The sequence below is a fragment of the Strongylocentrotus purpuratus genome, unplaced genomic scaffold (genome assembly GCF_000002235.5).
Source record: "Strongylocentrotus purpuratus isolate Spur 01 unplaced genomic scaffold, Spur_5.0 spur5_scaffold_14, whole genome shotgun sequence".
In the NCBI taxonomy this organism is placed as follows: Eukaryota; Metazoa; Echinodermata; class Echinoidea; order Camarodonta; family Strongylocentrotidae; genus Strongylocentrotus; species Strongylocentrotus purpuratus.
Window position 1 is genome coordinate 29208797 of NW_022145599.1, and position 12764 is coordinate 29221560.

General features: G+C 37.1%; 1 protein-coding gene across 1 annotated transcript; it reads right to left on the bottom strand.

The window, feature by feature from the left end:
- Positions 1-2944: 2944 nt before the first annotated feature.
- LOC105440851 (adhesion G-protein coupled receptor G2-like) lies at positions 2945-12501 on the bottom strand. The gene is made up of 11 exons (XM_030985199.1): positions 12391-12501; positions 11666-11787; positions 10169-10315; positions 9131-9316; positions 7864-8292; positions 7420-7584; positions 6477-6592; positions 5312-5595; positions 4553-4619; positions 3821-4079; positions 2945-3655 (listed from the first exon to the last, which is right to left on the bottom strand). The coding sequence occupies exons 1-11, from the start codon at positions 12413-12415 to the stop codon at positions 2945-2947; spliced, it is 2511 nt and encodes an 836-aa protein (XP_030841059.1). The 5' UTR covers positions 12416-12501.
- Between the last annotated feature and the right edge of the window lie 263 nt (positions 12502-12764).

Sequence of the window (12764 nt, forward strand, 5' to 3'; positions counted from 1 at the left end):
AAAGCAGTATTATTAGTAGTATTGTTACTAAATTCATTATTATCATAATACATAAAATGTACTGATGGCGTTTAGAGAATGCGGAAATAAATTGAGGGGGGGGGGGGGGGCGGGATAATACATCCTCACTCATTCAACATATTGATAATTTGTACTGCGCCATTGGAGCTTAAAGGTATTAAGTTCTATTTGCAGGCCAAAAAGTAAAAAGGTTAAATTCCAATAGCATTTGAAAGATGATACAAATTTAGAACTTCCCTCAAAACGAAAGGTCTTTTAGTGGGAAAATAACGACCGTTGGTTGACGAATCGACTTAAAAGCGATTGCAATTAATTTTGTATTAGTCTGATTTTCATAATTTGATGTTGGGTGCAAATTGGACATAGTACCTGTAAAGAAAATACTGACTCAGCCCCTCAAAGTGTTTTTATTCATTTGCACAACCGGGTAAGGCTTTGGTTCGAAATGAGAAGTTAGGAGTTTGTTTACTGTAGCAACTACCGTCAAAAAATTACCGTAGGGGTAGGTAAGAGCGGTCTCTCTACACACTTTTTTTTTTTTTTAAACAATTTTTTTTTATTTCTCCAAATGTGCAATACAAACCATAACATACAATTGAATAAAATAAACGTGTTCAATATTGATGCTTTTACATAAACATAATTAAACACAAACTTATTTGCAGTATATAACTTAGCAACAAAGTAAACGTATAAGTACCTAAACATAATATGTCAATTGTAAATGTTATTCACTTATATACAACAAAAAACTTAAACAAATCTGGAACAATCCTGCCCCTCCCTGCCCCCCTCCATCACACAAACATACTCACCCACCCACACACATACTCACCCACCCACCCCACCCCCCCCCCACACACACACTACTCACTCAGTGGATGTCTGCTAACTTACTCACCTGAAGAAAAATATACAAAATAAGTTATCCAGGCCGCAAAATAGAGTTACCCTTTTAACAGGCTCACACACACACACACACACATACCAACTCATACACAAAGATCGTTTAAACATTTTTCATTTTAAGTTTTACCTTAAGATGTTCCTTTTCTTTTTTTTAAGCCGCCATCCTTGTCAAGCATCGCTTATGATTGTGGTCTCCTGCACTTTTCCAGCAGAAGAGTTCGGATAATACTTTAAATTTATAATAATATAATATGGAAATATTAAGTTTCGTTATTATATGTACATATATATATCATGTAAAAAAAAAGATTTGATATGAAGAAATTATTGTTTTTATATGTTGTATTATACCTTTATGTTCTTTGTTGTTCAGTTATATTATATTTTGAAAAATGCAGAAATCAAATCAAATCAAATCAAACCACCGCAGGAGTACATTTATTTTACTACGAGATTTGCCAAATCTGTTGGTGTCGCTGAATCCACTGGCCCGTCTATGTGGTCTAGTAGTTAAGGCGTTGACGTCCTCTGCCAATGACATGGTTTGATTCCCGGCGGAGACAATTTTTTTTGTTCAACCTTTGCAAATAAATCTAAAAAGAGGACAGCAATGGGGAACTTTGCCTTAAGCTACACAACCCCCACTGTCTAACTTCCTTTCACATTATATACACATATATATATATGCAGTCATATCATGTCATGACAAACACTTTCTAGAAAAAAAAGTCATCATACCATCATCATCATCATTATACTTTTTTTTCAAAAATGGAAAAACCTCTTTTCTGAGTAATACACCACAAAGTATCTTTAAAAAAAATATTCTGATCATGAATACTTCGATAAGGTACATATAAATTGTACAGATACAATTTCGTCATTGAAATGTAATAAAAATGATAACAAATAAAAATCACCTGGTTGCCCGAATATGTGGTGACGGAATATTGGTAATTGCAAAATGGTCGAGAAAGGGGGATGGGGGCTTTGTGTGGTCTAGTTGTTAAGGCATTGGCGTTCTCAGCCAGTGGCCCATTTGGATTCCCGGCGGAGACAATTTTTTCAACCTTTGCAAACAAATTTAAAAGAGAGGACAGCAATGGGGAACTTGGATTTAAGCGACGCAACCTGTATTGTCTAATTTATTTTCGAATCATTTATTCATAATATATATATATACCATGTCATAACAAAATATGATTAAAAAAGATTGAAAAAATACCTTTAAAAATTGAATTGACCTCTTCTCTGAGTAATACACAACAAAGTATCGTTTTAAAATGATCTGATCACGACCCACCCCCCCCCCCCACTCCGGGGTCGGAATGACCGCATGCGTGTTACCAAAATGTCTGGTAAAGGGGTACTTTTCGTGCGACAAAGTCCGGCCCGAGAATTGTAAAAATAGGGCTGTATTTGACTTTTCACCCGGAGATTTCTTTAAATAGGGGGTTTTTCTTTTTTTTCTCTCATCTCTTTGGATTCCTGAGAAATTATTCCGAATTTAGGGGGTTCATTGAGCATTTTTCCGTATTTAGGGGGGTCTCCAGGCAGGAAAAGCCCGCTAAAAGCCCGCGAAAGGGGTGTTCGGAAATGTTGGCAGTCCTCAGATAGGGGGTGTTTTCAAAAAGAGGGAACGAGCATACGCGTACACTATATAACACTGAGTGGGGGGGGGGGGGGGGCGGAGATCACGAATACTTCGATAAGGTACATATAAATTGTACACTAGATATAATTTCGCCATTGAAATATAGTAAAGATGATACAAGGTAATTGCAAAATTATTCGGGAAAGGGGGATGGAGGGTTCAGCCGACACCCAACCCACCCCTCCTCTGCCTAGTATGCCAATGTAACATCATGTTCTTGTAAGTTCTCTTATGTTCTTGCTTAGAAAATAAATGAATTAAACGCCTTTCACATTAAAACAAAATCAATTATAAAAAAATACATCGCATTAGTCAAAACTTTTGCCATTAGCCTTTGCAAATCGAAGGTGTCACTTGCATCTATGCCACAGTCACTGCTCTAATTTCCTTTGCTGACATCCGTTGAATCGATTGGAGGATTAACAGAAACATCAATGTTGCAGAAGCAACATCATCATCCCTCTCATTGTGTTTGGTGCCATCCTCCGCATCCTTAGGGAGACTGGCGACGGCTTCATTGTTGGTGGAAGCAACATCATCGTTGCCCTCAGTAGCTTTTCTGGCATCAGTTGAATCCAGAGTTACAATGACCGTGTCAGCATCCGTGTTGGAGGAAACACCATCACCTGTCTTAGTGACATTTGTGACAGATGCATCAAGAGGGAGACTGACCGTCACGACATCAGTGCCTGTTGCATCACGATCCGTGTCCTTCTTCTGTTCCTCGTTGGAACTCTGGATATATTTGTTCATAGGTGGTGTGACCCCTTCCTCAACCTGGCTAACATCATAGGTCGGATTGAACATACACATAGGATCGGAATTGTCGTCTTTGGTAGGCAACACGTATTTACCCGAGGCTCCTGGGCGCAATTTGCTTATAATGCCAGATGATGAGGATAGCCCCGTCGAGCTTACCACACCGCTGGAAGTGCTTGCTTCTTCCTTTAGGAACTTGTCGAAACAAGTTAGCCCCCATTTCTTACGGATGTGAGGCTTCCGGACGCAGTAGAGTAGAAAGATGAAAAATCCTTGGAAGGAGTTTAGGACGACAAAAATTGGCTGAACCACCTGTTAAACGCAAATGTTTCAGAAATGATAATATGTATATGGCATTCTCTCTCATGTTCTTCAAATACATAACATCTAAATAGGTATTGCTGGTGTATGTTATTATTATAACTGACTTTTCAAGATACTTCTTAGAAGAGATAGATACTACACAGTTGGCTTTACCTGACTCAATGACGGGATTAAAAGAAGATATCCGGTGATCCAGGTCAGACCGAGCAGGAGCAAGATGCAAATCGCGTTCTGGACGCGTTCGATAGTCTCTCGACTTTCTGCCCTAGCCTCTCCTCTCACCCGACCAGTGATGTTGGCTGACCGGTGCAATTGTCGAACCACCAGGGTGAAGATGACAATGTTGATGAGGAGGATGAGAAACATGGGAGTCAGGAGCCCACCGATTTGAGCCCCGAATTGTAGAAAGCATCTATTGATAGTAAATGTGCACTTTGTAAAGAGACTGAATAAAGTCAATCAGTGCTGACTATCGTAGCGATAGTTAGACAAAATTTCCGAGGTCCTTGAAACATTTTAACTGAGAAGTTGTGATTGTAAATGATTTCCCATTATTTATTTTGGGAAGTCAAAGCTTCCTTGTTCCATACGTTATACCAGCAATATCTGAGATGTTAGTATAATTATGTGTGATGACTGTATTCACTTGGTGGCCTTTTTAGAGATTGGATCACACCACATACCCACGAAAGTGATACTTAAATACCAATTCGAGATCATAATGGCATACTTGCTAACTCATGAGATACCAACATACCAAATGCCTAAAAACTAGATTAAGTACAGAAACGTGAGTTTGCCGAATCCTAAATTTGAAGATCATTAGGTATACCCTACGCTATGCAATCCAATATTCAAGCTAAACTTTTAAACGTAACCACTTACAGATCATCATGAGCATAAGAGTCTCTAGCAATAGCTCCAGTAAGAACCACGATAAGTGCAGGAATTCCTGTAATGACAAACGTTTATAAGGTTATACCATTTTTATAGTCATTCAAAATACGTCTACATTGGACATGGGCCTAGCTTATTCCTTTCCCCGTTTCTACAATAGGCCTACTCATGTTATCGTTGTGTTGTCCAGCTCACACTTTTCACCACGGTTATGGCGGCACTATAATTACTTTTTTTAAATGAAAGAGATATCTCGATTGTTATACTATCCGGGCTAAGAGTCTTCTTTGTACAAATCACATGCCATGCCTAATGCCGAATGCCGAAAAAAATTACACATGAATGGAAAAAATTACGAATTCATGTGCACTGTTGAACGTTAGTTCGTCCTAATGTGATCTTTCCATAATTATTCTCCAATTAGTTAGCATGGCTAAATGAGTATAATATATCCTGCCGGAGCTTCCGATTTATTTTGTTCGTTAAAAAATAGAGAAAATTAACATTTACCTTTTTATATGAATATTAAAAGCATAACATTTGTTTGCCCATTCATAATTTTTTGTATTAATGAAGTAAACTCATTTTTTTATGGATACTTTCAGTACCTAAATGTATAAGTATAACGAAGTCGATTGAAGTATTCTGATCTAGAGACATTTATATGTATGTAAAAACATGCAGCCACTTCCTGTTCATAGGAAGCACTGTTCCTAGTAAAAAGATGTAAGGAAACAAATATCGTACCCCATGCAGCTAAAAAAGCTTTGATCATGAAATTCTGGATGTAGGTGTTAAAGATCTTCACAATAATGAGGTAGGTATTGTACCCTTCCACACCCATCCATGCAATGGAGGACAAAACGAAGTAGTGAACTAGGGCCGTCAGGAACCCACAGGGTCCAGGTTGGACCTCACGATCATCTGCGGTAGACTGCAGAGAGATCATGATGACAAATGTCGTGTAGAGACATAGCAAGGTCAGGCACAGACAGATGAAGATCTGGCTAGTCTGTGTGGTCCTCAAATCCCTATCAAGATTGCAAAATTAAAATAAAATTATGAAAGCATCGAAGGCATATTGTACCATACATGTACAGCTTTACCATCACTTCATTGGCAGCACAGAAAACAACGCCAAATAACAAGAATAACGAAGTGAAATTGAGGGGAAATGTTTGTAAAATGAAGGAGATGATGTGATTGTGCTTTACTTATATACATGTATATCTTTTATTACTGGGCACAACCGTCAAATGGCCACGCGTGTTGAATAAAAACTAATCTGGGTGTAAATATTCAGGACGATGTCAACTGGGGAAAATAGTACGCCAAAGATGTTCGAAATGAATATGCTTCTTATTCTGTGCAAACTGCACACCACGGGCAGAGGATTTTATATACGAAGTTAATCGAATATCAATGGAGAATATATTGATATGATATGAACAAATTAATATTATAACCCATTTATGACCCTCGTCACACCACCCCTACATCACCAAGCAACTAATAGTATTATGGCAGTTTCTCTTCTTCTTCCAATTCTCCTTCTTCTCCTCCTCCTCCCTCTCCTCTTCCCCTTTCTATCATGAAATGTACATTGTTGACAGTAGTTCTCAACAGCCTTGCTGGTCCAAACAGAAGTGATACCGAACAGAACTGTGCTGCAGGTTTATACGTATTCCATCTCATTTGATCAAGAGATAGTTTTATTTGAAAGGTGGTTATTTGAATTTGCATGATTATTTAATGAATTCTAAAAATAATTCTCCTTCATAGTTTATGTACCTATTCCACGTTCAAAACCTTCGAAATAAAATCGAAGATAAAACGACCAGAGACTAATTACATATTCTGTCTCCTTTGTGTTACATTAATGATTGCATTTTTTTTCTCTCGACGGGCTCACTTGTTCCACAGGTAGGTTGCCAATGTGACAAGAAGACTGAAGATAGAAATACAGCATCCAATGTAAGTCAGAATGTTGTATGCCTCGATTGGTGAAACCTCCTGTCTATGGATATCCTGTAACATGAAAGAAATTTGAGCCCAAACTGAAACATCTACTTCAAATGCTCAAATAAAGCTGATTATTTACCATCAGCTTTCATAAAGTCTACATGTCTTTGATTGAAAACTGAGAAATTAAGGGTTTATTATAATAAAAAGTGTTGGAACCTTGTATTACTGGTGGAAAAAAAAAAGAATATCACTTTACTACCTTCCGCTGGAAACACCATACCTTCAAATTGTATTTGATCTCAAGAGTGAAAATATTACTCATACCCAATAGAAAATCAGCTCTATACTCCATCTTTCTTCAGAAGTATAAGGGAAATTGTAAAAGGGGAAGAGGTCGAATAATGGCCGCTCGTCCACAAACACCTGGTAGTATGTTTTTACCTGTCAGGAATGAAAAAAGCAAGTAGCTGTATCCATTCACATAACCGCAGGCGTAAGATATAATATATATTACATAGACCATACTATTTAATCCGTAGGATACCCCTGGGTTATCAAAAGGATTATCACGCTATAGCTCTAGTAACCTACACTCTAAAAACTGAAATGTTAAATGTCAATTTAAAAGGGCCGAGGAGTGAACACTCTTTCAAAATGTCAGATTGTTTCTTTTAACCTGCTAGATTAAACCTTTATAGTGTTGGATCCAGCATGTTCAAAGTGTTAATCTACCATTTTGAAAGAGTGGTCACTCCTCGGCCCTTTTAAATGGTGATTTAACATTTCAGTTTTTAGAGTGTATTCCGTTAATTTAGTCGGGTTATAGTTATCCGTGGAGTAGTTAAATGGTGTTAATGCATATGAGCATTGCCTAACTGCTTTTCACTGACCATTATAATAGCGAAGTTGGTAAGATGATCACATGCACAGCGCACACTCTCCTCATTAGAGCTCTCATTGGATGATGTGATTCCAGAAACAAGAACACACCCATCTGGGGACCAATCTTCCTGCTCCTCATCCCAGAATGAACAGATGGGATTCACATATCCAGACTAAACAACAAAAACAAAAAACAGCAAGAAATGCATAGACCCATAATCAAATTTGTTAAATAAGGCATGAAGGAAGAATGAATGATCCTTTTGATTGGTTTAGTTAAAAACCCATTCATCATGAGGGGAATCAAACACAGGAGTAAAAAAAAAAAAAATAGATTGAAATAATTATGTTTAAATTGTTCACTATATAATGTATGTCTACAAATTAAATTATCTATAAATACTGCTAAAGGCAGATTACAAAATAATACGTATACTTGTAATAGGTCTTACCATTATTGTAGTGAAGGTAAAGTTGATGAATTCGGTCAAGGCTGCTACTTTCCCTTGACCAATACTGAGAGAAATCACGGGAGAGTTAGCCGATCGATTGAAGCCTTCATTATCTGCACTGAATGTGCGCAATGATTTAGAAATGAACAGGGCTGGAGTTGAAAATACATTGAAGTTGATCCGGACATATCTACCACTGCCATTCGACGGCGATCCTGAGAGTGGGGCCGTGGACGAAATGACGGATGAAACTGAAGGTGGAATGTTGACCTGAGCGATGATGCCTGGTCTTGTAGCAATGACGTCATCGCGGTCATCGTGGGTCGGAGCATTGATGGTAATATTGGCCTCGGTCAGGTCTGAAAGACTGGACCCAGCTAGCGAAAGCACAAGACCACGCATTACGTCATCAGCATGTACACTCTGGACCTGTTATGTGAATTAGGACTTCAGTTATTATTACTAGTATTATTATTATTGTTGTCATTATCATTATCACCATCATCATTATTTCTCATATTACTATCATTATAATTATAATTATTATTGTATTCATTTTAGTTTTTGTATCTTCAATTATATCAATATTACTATTTTTTCATCGTTATTATTATTATTATCATTATTATCTGAACATTTTATTTCATTTTTCTGTAGCTTGTATGAAATCCAAATGCTTTTATGTGATTTCTCCTTCGCAAAAGTGCACCTTTAGTATTTGATTTCAAGTGGCTTTGGCGCCTTACAAATCGAATAATATTATCATCGTCATTATCATCATCATCATCATCATCATTTAATCATGAATATCATTTGTATTATTGCCATCACTATCATCAATAATCTTTTATATTATTGTTTCTATTAATATTATTATAACATTTTTCCATTAGATTAATTTTTATCATTATTGTCATCATTATCATTATTTTCATCATTATTATTATTATTATGATCATTATCGTTGATAATGATTAAAAATGAAGCGATAAGCACCATGCACATAAGTTCAAGCAAGGCATCCCCCAAATTTAAAATATGAAAAATCCTGCACACATAAATGCACAAACAATTATGTTGTTTGGCAGATCTACATAACTGCATAAAGGAAAACGGTGAAAGTGTCGCGCCTTGTTCGACACCAGATTGAATGGGACCACATTGGATGAATATGCATGCAAACAATTATATAACTTGAAAGTGAACTTCTATATTCTAGTTTACTGGTGGATATCAAATAATTTTGATGATATATATGTAAAATCACCTGTACGGCTACATTTGGCTGCTGAATGTTGAGCATCGTACCATCGGCAACTTCAACACGACTGATTTGTTCCTCAAAAGCCTGGACAAATTTACTTATTGCCCCACCTTCTTCCTCTGCGGCTTTAAGTTCCTCTGTTTCTACCTGAGCTATATTGCTCACAATACTCGTTATATACTTTGTAATCTGTCAATTCAAACACAAAGGATGAAGATCATTTAAACTATAGTTGCCAAATCTCGGAAATCAAACTGAATGACGATTGGGTTTTGAAGGTATATAGACCAGTTCTGGTCATGCGATTGCATTGTTAAAGAAACGTTGTGGAATCGACCAGAAAAGGTTGATCACCTAGCATATAAGTATTGGTGTGTACTGCAAGGTTCTGGAATAATCAAAATGATAAGAAAATAATTTGGCCCAGTCTTGGTAAAGTTACAAGCACTGTACACAGAAAGCTGTATATGGGACTACGCGATATCTATCCAGGCCGGATATATAATTTACCAAATATATCAATTAGTAGGTGGTTTCCCGGTAAAATTGGTATCATCACGTATTAGTCAAAACATATTCTTTCACATGATTGGTAATAAGAGCTTCCATTTCATATTTTGTTGAGAGGGGGCGTTTCCAAAACTGGTTTATACCTTTAAATAATGTGACAGCCTTAGAACAGCTGTTTTTCTAAAGTTGTACTTGATGAAGCAACTGCCAAGGGGTCAAAAAATATAAGGACAGTGGGAGACCTAAATCTGTCATAGAACCAGTAAGATATTATACACAATTAACAGAAAAAGAGCCTGATACGGCGTAAGGCTCTAGTGTATTTTTCATTCACAGTAGTGCAGCTTTAAGGCGTCCAATTCACCGGTCATGGGATTTACCTTTTTTCACATCTATGACAATGTTTTAGTACATGTATCGGAGGGAAAGCTCCAATTTGCGTACCATTAGATAATAATCAGAACATAATTAAATGCATCAACAATCACAAATTCATGTTCAATAGGATTGGCCTGGCATCGTGCAAAATACCTCTTCACTTGTAAGATTTTGCTGCACAATGTTTGATGTTATCTCTGCCACAAACGTGATGTCATCTGATGTGATATCTTCGATATTGGAAGTAACAGATGATACTTGCTGGCTCACTTCACCTGCATTTTCTTCTCCTACGATTACCTAAAATTTGAGGGGAAAACCATTACAGCATGTGAGTGATACGACTTTCTCTCCTTAACCTTGATGAGGCCAGGGTATTTCGAGGGTATTAATACGGAGGGGGGGGGGGGGGGCACTTTGACAGGGGCAGATCAAGCCCACGGCGAGGGGGGGGGGGGGGGGGGCAATTCGTGAGAAAATATTTAGCGGCGCTGAGGGGGGAGGGGGAGGTTAATAAGCACTATTTTGTTTTTACTCAACACCCCCACCCCCTGAGAAAAAAAGTTAAAATTGTTGTTACCATCTTTGATTTTTACTTTTTTGTGTGCTAGGGGCGGGTGCCCGTGCACCCAAGCCCCCACCCTGGTTCCGCCACTGCATTATGACCCCCTAAGATCTCGGTTATAGTTGGCCATATTTATGGAGAGGAAAATGTGGACACTTATTGAATTTAGTACATGTATAATGAACAACATGACAATAATACTTTTTCAAAATTTCGCTTTGTTTTTGTTATTAATTTATTTTTTGCAAAATGTTCAAAACCTTCCTATTTTGCAATGTTACAGTGTAAAACTGGTTGGAAAATAAGTTATATATTTAAGCACTCCAACAGATAAATTCTAATATTAGCGAACATGTTTCCCTTACAATATCGCAATGACACATAAGTAGGTTCCTTTTTCCATATATCATCATCATCATAAAGATGACAAATTGTGTCCCATAATATTAAATTTCACAACTAATGAACCGGTTATAATCGACTACGGTTGTCAGCTGATTTTAATCAGACCTTGGACCTACTACGTAGTAGTTCCATGATCAGACCAACATCTTTTAAATACAATAATTTGGTAAAGTTCTACTATTTTAAACTATTACATGGTTTTAAATGCCGTATCAAGAGCTAACGAATGGAGATATATAGGCCGGTTGCAAGTGCTCCAATTTAAGTATTGTCAATGAATATGACTGAGAATATGTTACCGCCTTGAATAAAAATCGTCCAGTGCATTAGTGAATGAGATGACATTAAATCAATCAGTAGAATGATTGACCATGGGCTATTTATTACCTGTTAGGCATGTTTTTATATAGAATTCAAAGTTACAGTAAGGATTCACTGTCAAAGAAAAAGGTGAGTAAGAAAGAAACATGAATGTTTATTGTGTAAAATTGTACTGGGTAAAAATAACGTACCAAATCTGGTGAAATCTACGCAATAATAGGTCATCTTATACTTATAATATTTTGAATAAATATATTTATCACATCTTTTCAAGTTCTAATGATCAGTGGTATCTACAATATACTAAACACAATCGCATTGCAAATGAAGGTAATTAAAAAAGCCTCTTTTAAAAAAACCTGTGCAATTTCGTTGAGAATATCTGTGACATTTCTAAATGGTCCGCAATTATCCACAGGTTGCCAATGGCTCTGGGTAATACCATCGCCGCTACACAGAGCCCGTCCAATCGGTTCATTGACTGTTCGTTATAAAACAAAATACACATATATTTTTATAAATATCGAAAGAACACTGGCAAACAATTATTATCAGATACGAAAGAGAAGGGGACATAAATGAAGTAAAGAAGTACCGTCTATATGATTGAAATTTCCTCAAGTAATTCATAACTCTGGAACTATTCAAAACATTCAACTACACGCGCGGATTTATATTTTGGTCCGAGGGCTGGGGGCTTGTGGTTCCTGCATTCATTTTTTATGTGACCCTCGCTTTAATTCATTTGCATTCATGAACACAGTTTTGGGGCTTGAATATCTATGGGGAGGGGCTTTTAGACCCTAAGCCCCTATCTTGATTCGCTAGTGTTCGATTATGAAGTAAACAAAAACTACAATCGGTTGAACATCTTGATATGAAGGCTATTTTGGGAATGACATTGCGAGTTGATGAGCCATTCTCTATCGCGCAGTTGCCATTCTTTAACACGTTACACACAAAAAATGAAGTGTTTTCTTGCAGCAGATGACCGCGCCATATTTAAACAAGCCTATAGGGAAATTATCATATTGATCGTACACTCCCCCACATTAAAAATACATGAAAGACCGTCAAAACAAACCTTGAGTAGTGTTGAATGGACACATTCCTGTTGAATTTGCCCATGTTCCGTTTTCACCTTCCGGAAATTCGACTTTTTCAAATCGAGGAGATATCCATGAGATATTCTGGCAAATAGCTACAAAAAAAAAAAGAGTGAACAAAAAATATTGAAAAAAGTCCCTAACAAATTTCATGTTTGTTTATCTATTAAATTCAAAGTGAATTGCTGCAAATCGTGCAGGTATTCTTTTTTCTAAGAAGTGGCCAATGCTAGGGAAGTTAAACATTCAGCAAAAAGGCGACTTGTTTAACTGGCCAATGCGCCATAATTAATACGGATAGGTGAGAAGGCGAATTGTCAAAATTCGTCAAGGCGCCATATGTTTAAGAAGA